The 23,124-nt window shown below is 39.2% G+C and overlaps 1 protein-coding gene across 2 annotated transcripts in view; it reads left to right on the top strand.

Annotated features, from left to right (window-relative positions):
• Positions 1-22,755, top strand: part of LOC122570747 (palmitoleoyl-protein carboxylesterase NOTUM) — a 33,542-nt gene extending 10,787 nt beyond the window's left edge. Inside the window, exons 2-8 of one of the 2 annotated variants that reach the window (XM_043733548.1) lie at positions 16,232-16,598; positions 16,943-17,003; positions 17,130-17,353; positions 17,532-17,741; positions 19,143-19,419; positions 20,151-20,464; positions 21,005-22,755. In XM_043733548.1, coding sequence (XP_043589483.1) covers positions 16,232-16,598; positions 16,943-17,003; positions 17,130-17,353; positions 17,532-17,741; positions 19,143-19,419; positions 20,151-20,464; positions 21,005-21,342 — 1,791 coding nt within the window. In that variant the 3' untranslated portion in view covers positions 21,343-22,755. The remainder of the gene's footprint in view (positions 1-16,231; positions 16,599-16,942; positions 17,004-17,129; positions 17,354-17,531; positions 17,742-19,142; positions 19,420-20,150; positions 20,465-21,004) is intronic. The other variant, XM_043733557.1, reaches the window with a different exon arrangement.
• Positions 22,756-23,124: the final 369 nt, after the last annotated feature.

Genomic DNA, 23,124 nt, shown 5'->3' with positions numbered 1-23,124 from the left:
ATGATCCTAAGAGGGAAGTAAGAAGGAAGCGGCAAGAAGGAGACGAGTAGCGAACAAAGAAGGAAGAGGGAACCGATAGAAAGAATCAAAGGAAGCGACTGGCCAGAAAAGCGGTAGTGACGCTGTCTTTGAGGAAGTAAAAAGAGACGAACGGCTGAATAAATACGCGTGCCCTCGCTAACCGTTTGCAAATTTGTTGAGGCGCTCCCTCAAAAGCCCTTTGACTCGATGCAGCTCTGGAGAATCGCTTCTGCTTCTCTGTGACGATGAACCTGCTAAATCGAAGCGAAGTTTCACTTCGAAATTCGACAAATTGTTTTTCACTCTTTGAGTGAGAGCGAACGAAAAATTTCGGAAATAATTATACTATTGATGGAACATCGCGGGCACCTGTAACTAATTATACAGAAATGTAATATAGCAATATTGAAAATTTAACCACAAAATTATTAAAAGCACAAAGTGCTTAACATTCTATGCTAAGATCTTTTAAAGAAATCATCGTGCGAAGCGAAATGAACCCTAGAATTTTGGATAACCATTCTCTCAAAAATTTAGCCACGAATCAATAAAAACGAAAAATCCTCGAAACAAATCGGCATTCAAACTAAAATATATAATTTCACAACGCTCCTATTTACGTATATATGTAGTTGGGTGATATAGGTCGATCTACGCGAATCAAATAAGGATTTCGTTTTTGGAGAGCGGTAAAGTCGAACAGGCAAAACTATTAGGTCCCCGGAGGCTCTGTGTCCACGTTACAAAAGGCTACAGCGAAACTTCGTCACGGAGCAACTATGAATCGCATTATCGATTTGTACGGCGGAGCGCTGATCAACGCCAAGAGAACCTTTGAAGTGCGCCGAAGTTTGTAGGGGCTTCCGGAAAGCGTAAGGATGCAGCAAAAGGATCCGCGTGCGGACCGAGCACGCGTGAAGAATGTCCGTGAGCGGGGGAACGGAGAGAGAACACAAAACAAGGAGAGAGATAGGTCATCGAAATAAGCCCCCGTAAAATGATTGGCCTACGCAACTGCTACTACGTTGGGTTCGATTTCATCTAACTCGCCTCACGGCCACGTTCGAAGCCTCTTTGTTCCACGTCGTTTTCGTAACACAACGTTGGGAAACTGACGTGCTGTCCATTTTTCAGTAGGATTTAAATTACGGCACGGTAAGTCAGGAAAGTCTTCGTATATCTTATAACAGGGCTATTTTTATTATCCTTCCTAAGGATAGCAATCCAAATAGGATGTCGGGTCTGTATAACTTGAGACGGTAGAATTTAATAGACACTATTAAAATACGGATGGAGTTTAAATGTTTGGTTTAGTATAATTTTATTACCTTCTATATATTTCGTACGAATAAAGTATTCAAAGAAAAAAAGGTATCTGAAGAGATACAAACAAGAAAAAGAAGCGAAGAGAAAAGCAGAGATAAAATACATTTAAATAAATTTCACTGCGAAGATGTACAATGTACAAGATGTACAATATAGAACGTACAAATAATGAATTCAACTAATTTTATCGCGAAAATTTTTATTTATTTATTTATCTATTTTTTTTTTTTGTTCTTCAGATGTACGAAGATATTCATGAATGAGTATATATTAGTACGTATCTCGTTTATTAATAGGAATAAAACGATCGAAGAAACATGCAGAAGTCAATATCGAACAATTTCGTAACAATTGGTACTCTTCTTGGTAATAATTGGTCGTGCCAGACAACTTTGTTATACGTAACGAATCTTACTTATCAAGAACAGCAATAAAATTTCTATCTAAAATCCAAATTTAAATTAATATCCAAGTTGAAATTAAATTTCTTCGTAGAATAAATATCAAACGCAACTCTTCTTAAGGAAGTTTTGATTTCAAATCCGCCTGGTAGTCGCACGCAAACGCGAAGGGAAGCCTATGTGCGTACTACTCGAGGAAAGAGAAGGTCCCGCGTTCGCAAAAACGTCATTTCCGCTGCGGTCGATTCCTCAAACGACCGGCGATAATCGATCCTCCGTTTCGCCTCCGAATCAAGGCCATCGTCGTCGGACGGTTCTCCTTCTGTTCGCGATTTTTCCGACTCTCGTTTATTACCGGCTACGAGCAACCAGCCGGAGGAATAACGACAGAAAAAGCAAGAAGACCGAGCTGGAGGAAGGGGCAGAGACGAGCAAAAGGATGTAAGAGTGCGAACGTGTATATACGCTAGGCTTGCCGCCAACTGGTATAAGGAGGAAGGGAGAAGGAATTGTGGAAAGTGGATGAGAAACGAAGAGGAAGATGGTGGAAGATTTTTGCCAGGGAAGAAAAACAGAATCCGGCGCGGTTGGCGGCGCGAGAGTTAGCAAGAACGCGGTGTAGGCGGCACATCAAAGGCGCACCTCGGGCGTGAACGAGCGAGCGGGCACGCGGCTCAAGTAGAGAGCGGAAGACACCGCCACCAATCCTACCACCATCCAATATATTTACTCCGATGGACCACCGCTACCATTGCCATCACGGCCACTAGCACCGCTAGTAGTGGCCGAGCCAGCGCCACCAATGCCACCACCATCCTCTACCACCGTAACCGACAGTCACGACCACCGTGCAATCACCACACGCTCCCGATTACTTTGCACACTATTAGTACCCGATAGGTTTCTTCTGTGCACCATAGTCTTTATATTTTTATGAACCTTATCTTGATTTTTGGCAAGCGGATGGAACGTTAGTGTGGGGTGTGAAGGTATCATATTGGGGAAGTAAGAATTGTCTCAATGATGTAAAGGGAAATTCATATTATATTTATATTATTGATACAATATCGACAATTATGTACAGTACGGACGGTTGTATCAACGATACGTATTGATCCTTTTAGATGAAAACTTTGAAATGTTGGCAATATATTTTGATAGTTTGAAGACACCCTAACAGCGTAATGTACTTTTGCATAATCAGCAAGGTAGAAGAATTGTGTCAGAAAAGACGAAATATGTACTAGTGAAATGATTAGAACACAATCGGGAATTCTATGATACGGAAGTAACAAGTGCATAGAGATAGAAGTGGGGGAGACATTAAAAAAATCTCCATGTAGAATCAGATATGTATTATCGTAGAAAAGAAAAGATAAGATAATTCATTGTTTTCCTGCAACACAATAACATTCACAGTGTAACCTTTCAATTACTAAGGTTCAAATAAGAATTTCCTAAAAGTATTTTATTATTCTTGTCGAAGACATATAATTTCTATTTCTGTATTTCCTAAATTAAGGATGCTATCTTATAGACTAATATCACTCCGGTTTATGTATTGGAGACTTAATTATCGATGTTGCTCAAAGGATCGAGAAGCTGAATATACATCTCCAAAAAGGAGAAGACAATCGATCGAATCACGAGCTAAGCCAATTAGCGCATCTAGGTCGATGGTACAATAGCACAGAGAAATCTTCGTAGAATATAAATGTCCTCGCGATTACGCGGCATAATGAACCATGAAGCGCGTTAGAGAAACGCATCGAGAATAGTGAGCGACTCAAAGACTGCCTGCTTAACATACAGATCTCATCTGGAATGAGAGAGAAAGAGAAGAAAGGAGGACAATTCTGTGAACGCTTTATATTTCGTCCTTCTCGGGACGTTGTTGAGATTTTGGTAATTTCGGCAATTTCCTGCGGCCGGAAATCGCGACAGCCGCTGCGGTTTCGCAGCATGAAACACCCTTTGAGCTGCGGCTCGTGCAAATTGCGGCTTTAAAGCGCACCAAGTGGTCATTGCGTACAAAGTAATCATCGTCATTGCGTCCCGTAGAAAAATACTGCGATCGCAGCTTGTAATTTCGCGCGATTTCTTTGGCACATTTTTCAACTGCCACGAAATCGCGGATGGCGCTGGCTACTTTGCAGGAATCGTTTCGTCTTCATCCATTCAAAAGAACTTAATACGATCGAGAATGTGGAATTGTTCTTTACGAATCTATTTTTCTTTGGATTTTTGTTTTACTTTAGAACGAGCACGATGGTCGTTATTGTGATTTGTTCAAAAAAAAAGAGAAGCGAAAAAGAAATAATGAGTAATAGAGTAGAGAGTTTTATATTAATAATATGACAATATAATATCCATTTAGTATATATCAATTATATATCCATTTATTACACACAAATATACTGCGTACATATTGTGGTAACAAGAATTTTATGATCGAAGACCAAGCAAATATTTACGATATTTACAATATCGATAGCGAATAAAGAGCGATTCGGAGAATGCACGAATAAATTAATTATACAATGCACGGTGGTGCCACGAAGAAACTTGGCTGCACGTTGCAAGAATGTGTATTATGCATGTGAGATCTACAATAGCATAGTATAATTAAGAAATAACAGTTTGGTGCGAATTACCGAGAGTCACACGAAACTTTTTAAAAACTGTTATTGTTACTTTATTATTAAGTACAGTTTCGATTACTTCATTTTACATTCAATGAGCAAAGATCTCTCTACAACCTACCGTTTCTACAGAACTGTAAACATTTTCACAACAAAAACAAATTCCGTAACGAACACGCAGCTCTCTAATATACCCGAACAAAAAACCTTTTTCTCCTTAAACTTTAACTTATAAGCGTACATTTACGGAGCACCACCTGCTCTGTTGACTATCGCGTATCATTAAACCGCTATACGTTGTATTCTTTCTTGAACACCCTCCATTTATTCCATCAGCTTCAAACGGCCGCGCCATTAAACGAACCTAAATGTCTTGCACAATCCCTTAATTGCACCGATATCCTTCCATCTTTCGAATCTGCGCTGTTTGCGATTGCAATCACAACAGGAATAGTACCGAGTTATTCCGGAAAGGGATAAAAGGAAAAGCGACGTATTTTCGCGATAAATCCGAAGATTTCTTCGTTCGATATCCTTTTCAAAATATAATTAATCGTTACAATCGAATTTCGTGGAGCTCGATAATTAGCGTGTAGCTCCGATCGCGAATAGATAAAAATGCAGTCGCCAATGAGCAGTTGAATGGAACAATGGTATTGCATCGTATTGTATTTTTGAACCATCATATTATTATTATTATTTATGGTAAATAGATAAATATTATTCATAATATGGTAGATATCTTTCTGACAGTCATTTGACTGGCGTGTAGACGTAAATTATTACGAATAACCGTGTATATTTAGATCATTTATCAATACCAAGAAGTCGAGCGAAGAAATATGGCACAATTAATATCCAATTTTTCTTTCATCACTAAGAGACGTCTAAAGGGTTGGTGTCCAAAGTAGGCCAAAGAGTTTCACGCAAATCGAGAAAGTTCAAGGGAAGTGCGTTGATCCCAGTCTCGCTGAGAAGCGAAAGGAAAGAGCGACCGATAAATTAGTCGGCAACGGATATCTCATTCGCTTTTCCATGGTTCGTTCGAAAGGCGCACGGCGGCCAAAGACGTGGCAGGCTAAGGCGAGGCGAGGTAGGGCTGCGGCAGTCATATTTCAGCCCTTGTTAGGCCGAGGGGCCCCCGCCGAGACGGGATGGGGAGAAAATCTCTTTGACTTGCCGCTCCGCGCCTTAATCCACTGGTGTATACCCTATCTTGCCACCTGCTCCCTCTTCCTTCCTCTCTAACCCCCTCTTCGCTTCCTCTTCCTCTTCTTCGTCTTTCTTCTCGTCTCTTCTTCGAGTGCCCACAAGCTGTGTGTGTTCTGTTCGTGGCCTATCTGCCTCTATCCTTCCACTTTCTCTATGTGTCGTGCGTTGTGCGTCGACTTCTCTCTCATTCAAACGTGTAGCGCAGTTGATATTGTCTTTCTTTCTTTCTATCTTCTTCTCGTCCTCGAGTCCTTCACCATAAATTACTAAGGATATCACAGCTTGCCTCATCTACCCCTTCCTACACGAGCGCACGCTCGCTCTTTCTCTCTCTGCCTTTCGATCTATGGGCATTCTGCCTTGTTCCGGATATGTATACGCAGCGACGCGTATTTACCCTCGTTTTCGAGCGATTTTTGAAACGTACTACCACAAGTGATATATGTTTGTGATGTCGTTCGGTTAATCATAAAAAATGTCTATAAATTGGACATAAAGATGGGCACGTAAAACGTCCATAAAATTAGTCCGGTTAGAAGGTGCCAATATTTCTGAGTGTGAAAGTTAATGGTAAGTGGTATACACATTTTCAGAAAAGGAAGTTATGTAACGTAAAATACATTAACCCTCGTATGTTTTATTGCATACTCCCTAAGTTGTTGATTAAATAAACAATGAGTATACTTGTTTTCCGTGAAGTTTACCTCAAATTTTAGTGTCTTATATCTTTACAAAACCACCGAAGAAAACCATTTCTGTTAACGAACAACCTAATACCTCCCACATTCTTAAGAGGATTTAAAAAATTACATTAAAAGATATTCGTTCCTCAAACGGTTAACAATCGAGGTTGAAATTAAAATTTCACCCATTTTTCTTTCTCTCGGAAAATCTCGTCAAGCAATTACATAGAGCATAATAAAAACAATTCGGCAAACCTTCTTGCGGAGGGTTGAAAGATGGAGGAGGCGTTTGGCGAAAGCACCTGCCTGGTATCTCGTAGCGAGATCTCGATGCAGCGTATCCGTGCAGTGTACGCGGCTGCCGGTCGTTTCGCGTGAAAATCATCGTCGTCCTGTGCTTTCCGAGTTCTGGCGAGCGTTACGAGGCAGCTGTTCTCGAAGAAGGACCGAGCGTCGTCTCGTAACCTCGGCTTAACGAGGCCATCGACATCCCTGTGAGGGCTCGAAACTCATCGTCCGGTCGAGAAGAACGCACGATCGACGCTTGAAAACGTATCTTTGGTACAGGCACGGATGACGGCGCGTTTGAGATGTTCCGCGCACATGCTTCTCTTCTTCTTCTTCTTCACCGTGAGGTTGTCGGTCTCTTTAAGCGGCACGCCGCTCTCTTCCGCCAGAAGATACGCGACCGACTCCATCGATTGAGCTGTCGACGAGGATAGATGTTGAACGAACTAGAGACAGACTGGATGCCTGGCCTAAACTCTCTTTGCTTAGCTACCTGTCTTCTGCTTTGCTGCTGTTGCCGTGAAAAATGTGATTCGTGCCGTGTTGCGTGTTAATAATCGAAGTTTGAATCTTGTTATTCGATCGTTGTTGAAGTAAGAATTCCAGAAGAGTGAGTAGGATGATGTGAAGTCTTTTCGTTACTTAAAGAAAAGACAGGGAAGATTTTTTAAAAAATCATATAGTCGATGGCAGTGTACGAATGGCTTAAGTAGTAGCATGTTTCTTAAGACGTATACTAAAACATTTGTGTAAAATTCATCCCATTGTAGCACCCTTGAGAAGCATTAAATTAGAATGATAATAGTGTTAAAGATATTAAAGACTCAGCGACAATTTAACGACTTTGAAGCTGTTAAAACAAGGTATAACGACATTTAGTGCTTTTGAATATTTATCGTTGAAGTGCATGAGACTATAAATTCAATATATATCAAAATTCTCTTACCACAAATAAGAGTGGAATATCTTGTATATATGTGTGTGTATATATATATATACATAGACACCATAAATTCAAAAGGGAGAAAGTTTCCTAAGATGGTGCAAGAAAGCGTGAGTTAGGGGTGCGACAGCTGGCCAAGTAAGAGATACAAGATATTCCACTCTTATTTGTGGTAAGAGAATTTTGATGAAAGATATATAAAATTCTTTTTAAAATCTTTTAAATCGTATTAATAGAACGAGATATTTGCAACAGGTATTTATGGTGTGACTCTTGGTCTAAGATAATTTTATATTTAACAATCTCCAACTTATGCTCGTTTGTACATTTGGAATGAGAATTAGATGATCGGGAATCCCTATAAATTATCTTCGGTTTAGGTTGCAAATTTTCGATCCGCTGTTGCTGCAATTATCGCATCCATTCATTAATTGTAGACCGAACAGCTAAGCATGGCATGAATCATTCCACCGATACGGCTTATCTACAGCCGTGAATCAACATAGGAAATGCAACATTGTACTATACGATTATTCTTTTTCTCATTAATTCGTTCAACATTGCGACACATATATTCCCCGTAACGCTTCAAATGATTTGTGTGCCAATTTATAATCTTAAAACACGTGACGGTAGTGTACAAAATTATTCTAATACGTAGAGACCTTCCATCTTACTTGATCTTTCATAAATTCAATTAAATACGAATGAAATTTATCCAAAAAATTTACAAATTAAAAATATAATTTCAATCTGCTTGCAGCCCGTCAGTTTACGGCAATTTCTGTTATTCCATAATTCAACACAACAGTAGTAAAGCCAAGTTTCTAGTTAAATATTTTAATAACCCGGAATACATAGGATGTAGAAATTGCGAGACGGCTTAATAGAAACGCGAACAAACGACGTTAAACCTCCCCCTGGGGGAGCTGAAGTTGCGCGCCCGGCGAAAGGGGATGCTAAAGGCGGCTGACAATTGCAGTCAATCTTAGTAGAGCAGCTAACAGGTCTCCGAGCAGTAAAAGCGTTCACCAAGAGTCGCGCAGTAAGATCGTTAAACCCGCGGTAAGCTCGAAAGCACGCCACGGTGATTCGCCTCTCCCTTTCACTCTCTTTCTCTTCCTACCTTTCGCTTCTTTTCCTTCTCCTACGTTTGGTGGAAGCCCCGAAGAAGCGGCGGACGGTTCTGTGTGCACGCGGTTATGGTAATGCGAGGTTTGCGGTGCGTGTTAGCCGGCTGCGTGAGCGGCCCTCGTAATGGTAACGAGACGGTCTCTCACCATCATCATCAACATCCGGACGACGAAACACGATGCGAACGATCAACGACTGTTGCGGGTTCCGAGCCGCGGTCTCAAAGGTGCCGACCGCGATCCGCTCGCTGGCTATTTTTAACTTGTTTTCGCGTCCACCGAGTGGAGTACCGAGAGGAGTGAGGAAAGAGAAAGAGAGGCGCACCGGTGGCTCGTAAGCGTGCATTCGATGGAATGCCACGCACCACCGGCCACCGTAGCACCCGCGAAACGAATCGACCTTCTGGAAAAAATCGAGCCGCTAGGAAACGCGGACATCGTGACGTATAACAAAGGGAATTGGGATTTCGAGTGTCTGAGCCCGAGTGGCTCGGTGTAGAATCTTAAGGGTTGATTTTGAGACAGAAATTTTATGATCGTTTGGATGGTAATTTAGTCGATTTGAGGAAGAAGATTCGATTGGAAGAACGAAATTGTAAAGTTTGACATAGGGATGTTTACGTGGGCGTAGCGACTGCCAATGAAGGGAGGTGGGTAAAGAGAGGACTTTGAGAATTCGAACGTTTCTTCTTTCTTGAGACCAAAAGATTCGCTTTAAGGTTCTGAAGGAAAAATAGTTTGGATGGTATTTGAACTCATTTGAAAAAAGTTCGATTTTGAAAAAAAAGTTGGATAGTTGTATCATTTTGAAAATAAGAAGCTATAAGAATAACGAAGAGAATCGATTAAAGAGAGGATATTGGATCTCGGAGTGTCCCTTTGAGTCAAAATGGTTCAGTCTAGATTCATAAAAGTTGATTTTGAGAACGAAATTCGATGATTCTACGTCCCATCGGTAATTTGATTCAAGAGAAAAGACTCCATTCTGAAAATAAAAATTGGAAAGTCGAAATGTCCTCTTGAACTTGAAGAATTGAGCATGTATGATAGAAAATATGATAAAATTAAATAGGAAAACTTCGTGATTTGAAGCGCGTTTTGAAGTGAAGGTTGGAAATCGAACAGTGAATAGTACTGAGAGTGAAATGATTATAAGATTAGAAACAAAGACTTTGATGATTTTTGTTGACACAAATGGCTTAATTATTAAGAAGTTTTTATTTATTTCGTATATATTAAAAAGCAAAGTATTTTAAGAGCCATTGCGATTATCAATCCGAACATAAGTAATATTTAAAAATTAGAACTAAAGTCTTATGAGCTCCTTTTCTAAACAGCTTCCCAACTAGCAGGTCAATTTTTTATCTGACAAATGAAGATAATCTATTTAAAATAGTGCGATTGATTAATTTTAAGAAAACGTTTGTGTTAAACTTCTATGTAACTTAATATCTATAAAATAGCGCTTTCCTATATGATAAGAGAATTTTCTCAGTTTTACGATGCTCCTTTCAGAACATACAAAAATTCAATTTTGTAAATGAATTCTTTGCATACATTCATGTACGGCGTCAAAGATTCTTTATGGATAAAAAATTGAAAGAAGAGCTACGGGAGGATAGTGAAATTGGCACGAAGGATGCAGAAGACGATAAGCGGATCGCGCGCGGCTTGTGCGTTGTGAAATTCGATGGCGATATGGATAGATAGAATCGAGGGACGAAGTAACGAAAGGGTTTCCCAGAATATCGACAGCTGTCAGTTGGAGAAGCGTACGTTTGATACGGCGCGATTATTAAATTCTTTCTATTCAAAGGAGACGTTCTGAACGCTAACCCATAAAGAAATCTTAGTTTTATAACATTTGCACGAATAACTCTTTACTCTTCAAGCATCACGTATTAGTTTAGATTAGCTTAGACTTAGTTTTAAGCTACGAGAAAAAATGAATATATAACTTATACGCTTCGTTAGAAAATAAAGAAATATCAGACAATTATTATTTATAATAAAAGTATATTTTGTTATTCAAATGCACGAGATAAAAATATTGGTATTTTATTTTCGACAAGAGGTTGTTCCGTTACAAATATCCAAAATCGAGTACTCTTTATAGTATTTAATGGTTGGCATAAATATTTTCTTAGATTCCATTTCTTTGATTGCATTTGTAACGATATGCACAAACATTCGCAATCTACTAATGTATATGCTCGTAACATCTACGAAACACTCAAATAAAATGACAACACCAGCAAAAGATCTCAACTTCGAGTCGTGATTCATCTATCCGAGTTTCGGATGGCCGAAATCTTTAAACGCTTTACCTGCTACCGGAATCTTAGTAGTCTGAAGAAAGGGTAGCGGCCAGTAACAACCGTCACTTTGTCGGCCTTTGTCACGGGGATTATGCGCCGGCTGGCAAATTATGACGGACACCTTCACGCCCAGAACACCCTCTAATGCGCTGGTTGCACAAGAGAGAAAAGGAGCAACCAGGGTAGGGCCAGAAAGAGGCAGAGTGGCGAACTAGAGGAAAAAGGGAAGGACGAGAGAGGGTTTCCATAAGCACCGGGACAAGTTCTTTGAGATGCACGCCCGAATTATACGTAGATCCAGGGGGATTATAAATTTAAAGGGGATGGAAGTGGATTATAGGGCGACCAGTATTTCAACCCTACAGAAATTGATCGCCGGACGATGCCTCGTTCATCTCTTCCAAAATCTGATTAATCGAAGTAATTAGAGAGCAAAAAGTTTTAAGCTCTTTTAAGTAATTTTTTATTGAGAAAATATAATATTGGAGTTGGGAATTTTGCACAAAATATTTCAATCTTGGACATCAAGTTAGGATTATGTGTAAAAATTTCATTTATCTTATACAGATACTACAACAGTACCTACGATATGAATGATAAATGGTTCTTGGTCATTCAAATTATTATGTAGTATATACGTCATAGTTGATAAATTGTTCACTCACACTTTTCAATTTTAATAAGATGTTTAAAAAACGTTGGAAACTTTAAACGGTCGTAATTCGATAGCAATGAATTCTACTTAGATCGCAACGCGTGCATATTTCAGACTTACAAGCATTAATCTCTGTTTACAAGCGTTGCTATTGTAAGTCTTGTTAAATTGATAGTTATAGATATTGCATCGAGGCTCTTCATTCTGTTCCCATTACTAAACATATGTACCGACATACGTTTAGAGAGCAGTATAACTATCGATAAATTCAAATAAGAAATTCATCGTATATTCATATTATTCACATTATTCATATCGAATACGTCGTATAATAAACCCTTATACACGCAACGAAAAACAGCACAAAAAGATCTAAAAATCATAAACCGAAAGCTATGCTACTGCAGCATTACAACCCCTTGCGCCACGCTTTTATAAGCGTCCGCTCGTAACGTTCACGGGCGGCCACACTAAACCGTCCAAAACTAATAGTGTGGACACAGGATCAGCAAACTAAAGTGACACGACCGGAAATTTACGTGTCACTATCGTTTTTAGCGAAAGGAGTGCACCATAACAGTGAAGATTTTCTCTCTTGCTCCCCTTTTTTGTTCACGATATTTTTCAGAGACACGAGGTAAAGGGCCGTCGGTAAAGGGCGTTCGTGCGCACGGACAGCTTGATTTACAGCATAATAAAGTGGTTACGCAAAGCGTGGGAGGGTCCGGGCTCGTGAATTTTATTTACGATCTGCCCGAAAGTTCAGATTCGTCGCGGTTTCTCAGCGGCGCTTCGGGCAGAACCTGCTCGTAAAATCGTCTGAAAGCGAATGGCGATCGCGTTCCAGCCTTCCAGGGATCGATTCTCCCCGCTAGAAGGGAAATTTTCCTCACAGTGGGACTGACGAGAGTGTTTCCGCGATTTCCAGCGTCATCGAACTGTGAAACGTTGCTCAGGTCGAAGATGAACGAACCTTCCGGCTTTCCTAGTCCTGTGTAAATGATATTTACGACTTGGTTCGTCCGCTTCTACGACGACACGGCACGGATTAGTCTTGGTTAACGGAACTTTGATATATTCTCCCTCGGCGAGTGGAGGCCACTTGGAGTATAATTAACGACGCGAGGTTCGTGAGCGACTAGGGTGTCCATTCGGGTTTAGCTTCGATAATGAATTTTATGAGAGAAAGATGCGATTTTGTTTGATAAGTCCTTTTCATCAATTTAGCTTATGTCTTTTTGAAAAAAAAAAAACGCTGATTACAATAAAAATAATAATAATGATAGTAATGAAAGAAACGAAAGTACAATTTACAACTTCATTTCCTCGGATAAGACCGAAAGTATCTTCGAAATGTACTTTGCTTCACGGTCGTACTGAAAGGAGCTCTTTTTCGACAGCGGTGTGTTTCGATACGTGCTCCAAAGCCGATCCGGTGTTCGCGCTCCATTATGCCCGATCATAATTGCGTCGCAACAACGTTTCTCCTTTCCAACGTCCATAGCTGGGCGGCTCCCTTTCATCTGGCTCTGGCCGCCAGAACGAGCTTCTGTTTCCGAGGTGTTTCCGCCGTCGGCTACCGTTCTGCAACCTGGAACTTGATCCTAAGTAGCCGACATCGCGATAGAGTTGCTGGGCTGGGACGCTGGGACCAACAGAGAGAAAGAGCCAGACAAAGCAACTGTATACACGTGCGTGTTATACAGGGTATCCCGGTAATTATGAAACAATCAGCAAGGAGGCTATTCTACACGAGAAAATAAGTTGAAAATGTAAAATAAATCTGATGCTACGTTCTGGAGAAAATTGGGTTTGAAAAGTTGTCAAATATACTTTAACTTTTCTCATTGCAGACAGGGCAGGAGTGAATAATTGGCAGAAGTTTATTCTACATGGGAAAATAAGTCGAAAATGTAGAATACGATATTTTCCTAGGTTGGTCTGTTCTCAAATAGATAAAATTTGAAAATTTACGTAGTAAGCACGGCTGTGCTGGGCGAATTTTAACTAAACACGCTCGAATCCTTGTAAACAAGACTTCAAACGGACAAATTTTACCTTACATTTTTAGCTTATTTTCGCACGAAGAATAACCTCTTGTTGTTAGTTTACTCGTACGTAGGTAGCAATTAACCAAGTTCACGTACACTAAACAAATTTTTATATTTAATTTCACTGAAAACAAAGTACCATATGGAAAAATGTTATTCTGTACTTTCGATTTATTTCTTCCTGTAAAATCGTTACCTTGCCGATCGTCCCATGATTACTGGGACACCCCGTATGTAAAAGAGAAAGAGAAAGAAAGATAGAGATTAAGGGAGGGGTTGTGGTGAAACGCACGAGTTATATTCTCTATAGTAATGGAGAGCAAGAGAAAGAAGGAGAAAGAGCGAGTGGCGCCGTGAAGAAACGACGTTTCCTCCTTTTAAATTATTCCTGGGGCCTGCTGCTCGTTTGTTACCGCGCCGTTCCGACGTTGTTATTGCTTTCTATGCCCTCACGGTGAAAATCCCTGTCGACGGAGAAATTACAGGCTTGTGTAAAGATGGGGATCAAGAAAGGGGAGGGAAATTGCCCGATTTGAAATTGTTGCGCTTGGTCTCTCAGGAATGTTGCGAACGAGGTAAAGATTAGTATATGTATACTAGTGTATAGGTGAAATTCGAGAGATGGTTGGAAATAGTCGTTATAGTTAACAGCCCGATGTAGACGACTAGACGAGTGATGGCGACGAGTCGCGACGTTACACTGCGATTTTCTACTCGTGATAGTCGTGACGCTGCGTGATTTTTATCCTTGACAGGTGCAAATTTATATTTCTAACGATCCACGAGCATAAGATTCCAGTATTTTACGCTCGTGTGCGTTCTGTCGTTAAGAATATAAACCCGTGCCGAATTGCATAGTTACTATAGATACTAAATTGCAAGGATGTTGTATCGCCGATTTGCTTGAAACTTTAGTTTCACTACAATCTTTAGGTTATTTCCACCTCAACCATATTTTTCCATCTATATTTTTCAGTCGTATTTTTCTTCCTATAAAAAGTTTGTAAATTTGAAAAAAGCGTGAAAGAGTTTTTATCGATCCTTACCCAGCGGAGACATGGATCATTGTCATGAGTATAGAATTTGTTAATAACGAAGAGAAGAGCCGATTGAAATGGAGTTTACATTCATATATGATGATCAAATTTATTTAAAAGTAAAATTACTCATATAAAATGACAGTATGTAAAGACGGTAGTATGTAAATGTAACTCAAAAAACATAGAATCGAAATGTTAAGAATTTTTTCATATCTTGCTCAAACTTGAGATAGTTTTTATTTAAGAAATATGGTTGAGTCAAAAGTGAGCAAAGAATGTAGCAGGGTAAAGTATCTATATGATGCTTTCTATATATGGAAGGAAGCCATAGAAGCAAAAAATATTAATGCATTACTATCAACATCATAATGAGAATCTAGTTAAAATTCATCAAGCTAACGTATTAAAGCCACTGGCATGAATTCTTCGACATGACGGCACGTCCTTCGTTCGCCAAGGGGATCAAAGTGGTTGGAACAGGTAGCCTGTTTACCCCATCGTAAGATGTATTTGCCTAACAGGTTGAATAATGGTCATTTTCGAACTACGTGGGAGACCGACGATGAAGAGCTTATCTCCTTCGCTTGCAGTTTCTGCTCACTCAGCCACAGTATCTCCGTCGGCTCATTATCATAGACTATACGGTGCGGTGATTAACGTACTCAGCCGGAGTTTCCAGTTTATAACGCGGTCCCGCGAAACGGGATTCTCGTCCTTTATCTTGTTAATTTGATTTCCGACCACGTGCTCGAGATTGGAATTTTTTCAGCATAAACGTGTTAGGAATAAAATTTAAAATTGTTCAGTTCAGAAAGGAGCTTTTTATAAATTACGTGACTCTATTTTATCTTTGATAATGAAAATTTTGTACGACTGCGTCTTAACTAATTAATTCTCTTAGTAACCTTCTCGTTTTGAAATCAAATTTGCTATATCAAGTGCACCAATGAGAATAAATAAGTAAAGTATATTTAATTTTCATAGTTGGATTCATTTTCCTGCAGGATAATTCAGTGAAACTAATCAATTCCATTGAAATCAATAACTTAGGGAATTAGATTCCTTTTTAACTTTAAGAAATTTTTAAATGTTAAATGCAAAAATTGAATGCTTATCGCGTATTGTTGTACTAAAATTAAGAAAATTTTGGGACACGGAGTTGCTCCAGCTGGCTTCTAAGCGGATCAAACATGATACAGGATTTTCCAAATGGAAATAGCAAAAAAAGATGAAGCCATGGATACATAGAAATATTTTTCCCAAAAATTTCCAAAGCTCGTTTGTAGAAAATCACCATATGCTTGAACTTGTAATTGGTTACGTATACTCTAAAAAAGCACCGCGTTAACACCAAAGCAGCAAACACACCAACTGCACAAACTTACGCTCTCATAACCCACAAATTCTTTCACGAACTTCAAGTTCACCGAAAGCATTGTAAAAAATTGCATCAAATAGCAAAACATAGGCTACGCATAGTGAAAATATTGTACCACGAATCATTCGCATCGATTTCAGATCTCAGTGTGCCTGACGGCTCTTATACTGACGATAGCCGCCGAAGAGAAACCGACGAACACCGTTTCCGTGTCTTCTAGCACGGCAACGATCCAGAGCAACACGATCCAGAAATTAATCAAGATTCTGGAGAAATACGGTTTAGAAGAGCAGAGAGGCCTGAAGAGGGTCTACCTGAGCAACAGGTCGATCACATGCAACGACGGATCCCAGTCAGGGTTCTACCTGAGAAAGTCGCATGGTTCCAAGAGGTGGATCATCTTTTTAGAAGGTGGCTGGTACTGCTACGACCATAAGAGCTGCAGAAACAGGTGGCTCAGGCTGAGGCATCTGATGACGTCGACTCAGTGGCCTGAGACACGCGACGGTGAGTAGCTTCCGTTGGAAAGTCGTATGTTCACCTAACTCGACACTTTCTAACGTTTGCAATGGAACGCCGCGCCGTTCCGCAATCTTCTCCCTGCTGTCTGTCGGCTGTTTAACGAGTTTCGCGACACGTGACAATATGTCGTATTGCTCGAGGGGTTCGATTTCTCTCGAGCAACACACAATAAGGTTTAGTGGATATAGTTAAAATGGGAGAGAAGTTCAAATAAGTAAGAGGACGTCCTTTTTCAGATCGTTCGTGTACTTAGGGATACAAGAAAAATTAAAATCAAAATTATAACATTTTAAGAACGATAACAGAGAAATTTCTTTAATTTGTTGCAGTTGGTGGCCTGTTATCAGCTAATCCGGAAGAAAATCCGTACTGGTGGAATGCGAATCACGTGTAGGTATTGTCCATCTTGACCATATTTTTGTTCTCAAATGGATTAAAATTTTCTTACGATATTGAACGATTCTTGAAGATACGTAATCATCAAATTTTCATAACTAGATTTCCTTGTATCTCTAGATTTGTCCCTTATTGCACGAGTGACAGTTGGAGCGGTACTAGAGCTATACCGAATGACATGTTCTCCTTCATGGGTGCAGAGATTGTACTGCAAGTGGTGCGGGATCTGATTCCTCTTGGACTTGAGAACGCAAGCTCCCTTCTTTTGGCTGGTAGTAGCGCTGGTGGAACCGGTGTCATGTTGAATTTGAATCACGTGCACAGCTTAGTTCATCACAATTTGGGTGAGTTACATTTTTTCTTCTCTGTTTTTAGCACTTAATGCAATATTATAATAAATACTGATCCATGTTGATTTGAAAAATCTATTAGGTCATTAAATTTGCGAATAAAAATATTAAATATTATTCATATAGGTTAATTGAAATTTTTTATTCAAATTTTTACTACGATAAATCGCAGGATTGAAACATATCGCGATAAGAGGTGTTTCGGATTCGGGCTGGTTTCTCGACAGGGCTCCCTATTCACCAAACGGTTTGTCACCAGTTGACGTTGTTCACAAGGGGATGGAACTTTGGAAGGCTCGAATGCCGCACAATTGTGTCAACAAGTACCCAAACGAACCGTGGAGGTGCTACTTTGGCTACAGACTATATCCAACGTTGACTGGTAAAGGAACTTCCATTTTACCTGTTTATTCTATTTATTATGTCGGAGATGAAAGAACACCGGAGCCTCCCTTTGGAACTTTGGGAAAATCCCGTAATATTGTAATCTAGATTCTACCATAGCCGTAATTAAACAATTGTCATTCAACCCGATTGTACTTATTTGAGATTCGTGACAGTGAGCTTGGGCTTGAGGCGACAACCAGTCGTAGCCGCGGTCAAGGGATGAACGTTTGCTTAACAAAAGTATAGAGTAACAGTGTAGCTCTCCTTAAAAGAAATAGTTGTAGCGATACTTGACAATAAACATTCCAACGGTCTCTGTCCCGTGGCTCGCTACACGCAGACCCTGTTCTCCGGGTAAGATGGTCGCCAGATGTCGATGCGTTTCCGCAGTGCATGTTCAGCTAGCCTGAGGACCCGTTGTAAATCTTAAGATTTACGTAGGTTAACTAAAAGTCCTTCAAACAGAAAAACAGTCTTTGTCCCAACTACGGGAAGATAGGGGAAACCTACTTTCTCTCGAACGACGCTCCCCGTTAGCAACTTTTCCTCAAGGGCGGCTAGCATCCTTTTCTAACTATCGACGTGGAAATTGACCAGTTAACAGCAACGTCAATTTCCCTCACCCTCTGAACGAAGGCATCGCTCCACGAATCTCGTGCCCTTAGACACACCCCGTCATAGTTTTCCTCGGTGGCATCATCGCGACGAAGATTCATTCCTGCTTGCGACTTTATTAACGAGAAAGAATAACGTCCTTACGATCGGTGAATATTTCACATTTTATTAACCAAGAGTCGGACTTAGATTTTGCGAGAGCATACATCTACTATCCCGTTGACCGCGGATTCGTTATCGAACCTAGGATCATTGTCATTAGCGTCTCGAGTATCTAATTACCATGGTTACTTGTCGATATCTGTAACAATCATATTTGCTCTAGTCAATATCTTCTCTATTGCATAACGACAATGTCTAATCATAACGAAGATTCGTTTCACGCCCTTAACCCCAACCCTAATTATAACGCCAACCCGACAATTATATTTTATCATTTCGCCGTCTCAGAAGACCATTTCAGATCGAACTGTATTTTTCTTTAAATTTGCTGAATCGACGATTCTAAGACGAAAACGCGATGTTTGTTTCGAGTATAATATAAAATATTTGACAAAGAGGTTAATCATTAAGCAAACTTCACTGTAAAGCAATTGAGTGAGAAAAATATTTGTTCTCAAAAATTCAAATGCCTCTTTTCTTCCAAATTTCTCATGTTGAGACCTTCAGAGGGGAGAAGCTGCGCGTCAAACTTAATATAAAATATACGACGAAAAGAACAAATTTCGGTGTAAAATAATTAATTGATGAAAATGTTTGTTTTTCATTTTCAAATTCATAGCGCCACTGTTCGTCTTCCAATGGCTGTTTGATGAGGCGCAGATGTCGGCGGATAACGTGGGTGCACCGGTGACTAAGCAACAATGGGATTATATACACAAGATGGGTGACAGTCTGCGACAGACATTTGAAAACGTTAGCGCGGTCTTTGCCCCGAGCTGTATTAGTCATAGCGTTCTGACGAAGAGAGATTGGCAGTTGGTCAAGATAGATGAGATTTCCTTGGCACAGGCGTTGCACTGTTGGGAGCAAATACCGATTGGGAATCGTCGAAACGAGTGAGTATCAAGTCTTTTCCAAAAATAATTTTTCCAAGAATATAAAATACAAAAGGTAACGAAGTATTCTATATGAATCAAATTGTACTATATTATTCAATTGTATATGTTTACGCAAGTTATTTTTATGAATATTTTTATGAATACACACATTCAAGGTTTGTTTCATCTTTTAACGTTATATAATAATTAAGGGATCGCTATTTATGAACGATCTTAGTGTATTAATTAAGCAAACAGAAGTAAAGGAGTCCTATAAGCTTGACAGAAAAAGAGATTGGCATGTTATTAAAATGATATGAAATTGTAATAAAAATTGTCTCTAAAACAATTATTAAAAATAGAATATATAGACACTAAAAATTAAAGTGACATAGAGAACCATCCTGTAGTAATACTGAACAGTGTATTATAACGAGTATTTTAATTCGTATATTTTTTATCTTGCATCTAACTTATGTATACCCTGCATATTTTTGCATCTATTTCTACTTATTCATAAATTCTATTCCATATAATAATTTTAAATTAATAAACAAAACTCGAGTTGTGTAATACATGTTGTAATTTATATCATCATATTACAAAATACAGAATAACAAAAGCCAGGTTGGTGTATATTGTACTTTCTAGCAAAAGTTACACAAAGCGCTTCTTCTTTCATTTTCCGCCGTTTCACTTGCTTCAACGCGAAACTGGCAGCGAACTGACTTCGCCTCTGTTAATTTCAGCACTCGTTCGCCAATTGAGACGAACCAACCGTGCGCGAAGTCATTACGGAAGCTACTACGATCCGGTCTGACGAAGGGAAACGGAACTTCGTTTGAACCGGGAAGAAGCGGAAAGAGCGACTTCATAGCGGAGTTGCAAAAAGTCAAATCGCCGATGATCGGTAAATCGATCGAGAGAAAGATTTCGTCGAACGCCCTGATGCAGGACAGGGAGAACAAAAAGAGGAGGAGACGGAAGCACAAAGGCAAACGCAGGGACAGAAATAAGATATCGAAAATGAAGAAGGAGAAACACGAGCGCAGAAAATCTACAGGTAAATTATTATATAATATATACATATACATCAACTATGAATACAATTATGATTCCGTGTCTAGAAGAATAGATAAGAATTACTAAATGAGAAATTATGGATGCAAAATATTTGATTATATCTTTGGTATTTCTTTTGGTTTTATAACATTTTATAACTTCTACGTAATCTTTTTAATAATTATTATGAAGTAACTTCGTCCTGTAATTCTTTACAATTGTTGAGATATTTATTTTTGTAATCCATGTCACTTTAATTAGAAAGGGTAAAATTTTTCAGTCTACAAAAGCACTTTGCCACTACTTTATTGACAAAACCCTGCTAACAAATTAATTTTTTATGGGGCAAAAATTCTATGTTTGAACAAAATTATTAACATATCTCCCCCAACAAATTAGCTTCTTACGTGAAATTTTTCCAGATTATTTAATCCGAACACGCTTTACATTTTCTTCGTTATGCATTTCTTCTATCATATTCGTCGAAGAACGTACATATTTGAAGAAGAAATAGATCATCTGAAATTCGTTGAAATTCTAGGTCGTCGGAAGGGTAACAAGCAGAACAACGACAGCAACCATACAGGCATGTTCAACGGTACCAGACCGCAGCGCTCGGTGATACCATCTGGCAAACGGAAGTGTGTCCAGGGCTGCCACTTCCGGTTAATCGAACGTTGCACTTGGCCGCAGTGTAATCACAGCTGCCCAAAGCTGCACAACCCGTTCACCGGCGAGGAAATGGACTTCATCGAGCTGTTGAAGAGCTTCGGCCTCGATATGAAGAGCGTGGCGAACGCGTTGGGTATCGATATACAAACGTTGAACAGTATGGATCACGACGAACTGTTAAATCTTCTTACGCAACGAGCGAACTAACTCGTCGCATTAAGAAGATACATTCCATAAGAAGAACAATAGAAAATGACGATATTAATGGAGAAAAAATAAGACTTTAATTTGTACTTTCATCGACCGTCATTTTCTTTCATTGTTCGATAAAGATGAATATTTCCTTGGGAATCTTTTTTAGGAAACAAGAGACTGAAAGGAAACAAGGCGTTTAATGCGTCTCTAGAAGAGAACATAGATATTTGTTTGAATTTTTTCAGACTCTTGAAACAATTTTAACATCATTAAATTTGAAATCATTAAATTGTACATAAGTATTCGTTAGAGTTTCTATGAAATACTTAGAATTTTCGTTAGAGGAATCGATTCGATTATATTTTATGGTCGAATTCATCTTCCAGCAAGTACTTAATTCAACGACAATTTCTTTAAACAATTTTCGTCGTTCGTTCTTGCGTGTGAAGCGTGTAATTCACACCAACCTTGCGAGTAGCCGAGTAATTTAATTTATTTGATAGGTTGTAGGTAAAGTAAACGGGCATATAATCATGTTACGAATTAATTCACTCGCCTTCGCGGTGACGCGATCGCTGATCAGCCATGAGGCTTGACGTTCAATTTACCAAAACATCCTTCCCTCTTCAACGTTTGTACCTGGTCAGATAGAAAGCAGCATATTCGCAGAACGATTTTTTTGAATTGTAGTTTCTGGTATGATAAATTAAGTAAAGTTGTTTGTATACTATTGATAGACTGATCAAGATCGAAGAACTTTTGTGAAAGCTCGAACGAACTAAGTAATGCAATTTCCGAGGAATATCGAAACAGTTACACGTATACCGAAGAAGTTGGAACTGGAGACGCTCAGTATTAATACTGCCGGCTTATGGTCGTGCCGCATTCAATGTCCAGCTAGGGCTCAACTGGAAGTTAACGTTCAGCTCGATTCAATAGAATGCGCCGGAACCGAGTTTTGCGAATTGATGCCAATAACGAGCAAACCGACCGACAAAGCAGCTTCATAGACTGATTAAATTATCTACCTCAACGAATCAAATCGTATTAACGTCCTTCTCTGTACTGTAAACGCCGACTAGAAGAGTTTAACGCGACAAGAGTAATTAAGGAGTTGGGTTAACGCGTACGCGCGCGCGCGCATAGAAAGAAGCCGCGGGTTATTGTATCTAATTGTACGCAGGCACTGTAATATACATACTTCTCTGTAGGATTAACTAATTATTTATTTAGCGCGAGAGAAAGAAATGCGACGATTAAGACGAGAAGAATTCTTTTAAGCGTTTAATTTATTTTTCGCGCGTTGCAATCGATATCAATCCTCTTCGACGCTCTTTCCTCACCTTTGCGTCCGTCATACAAATCATTGTTATTTTGTACTCGCGTGAGACTGTAAATAAATTGTATATCTGTTATACTAAACGAGTTATAGAGTTTTTTTTATTTTATTGCGTGTACCATTTAATCAATCGCTTCGTTTCTCTGTATGTAGAACATCGACATGGTTGAATGGCAGAAATAGAATTTTCACATCGAATTGCATTCGCGTTTTTGTTCTTTGATAAGAGCTTAAAATAGAAACACATATATATATTTTTTAGGTAACATTTCAAGTCATTTTTTGAAGATATTTTAATAAACTTTAGTATGAAAAAAGTCAATAATGCATAATTAAATTATAATCAGAGTTTACGTAAAAAGTAGCAGAATACATGTACTATCTCCTAATTATTAAGGAAGACGGAATTTCGATAAAAAGAGAATCTAATTCATTGACTACAATTTTAAAACACG

This window comes from Bombus pyrosoma, linkage group LG1 (assembly GCF_014825855.1).
Source record: "Bombus pyrosoma isolate SC7728 linkage group LG1, ASM1482585v1, whole genome shotgun sequence".
In the NCBI taxonomy this organism is placed as follows: Eukaryota; Metazoa; Arthropoda; class Insecta; order Hymenoptera; family Apidae; genus Bombus; species Bombus pyrosoma.
Note: the sequence above shows the minus strand (reverse complement) of the source record. Positions and strands in the feature narration are given on the sequence as shown.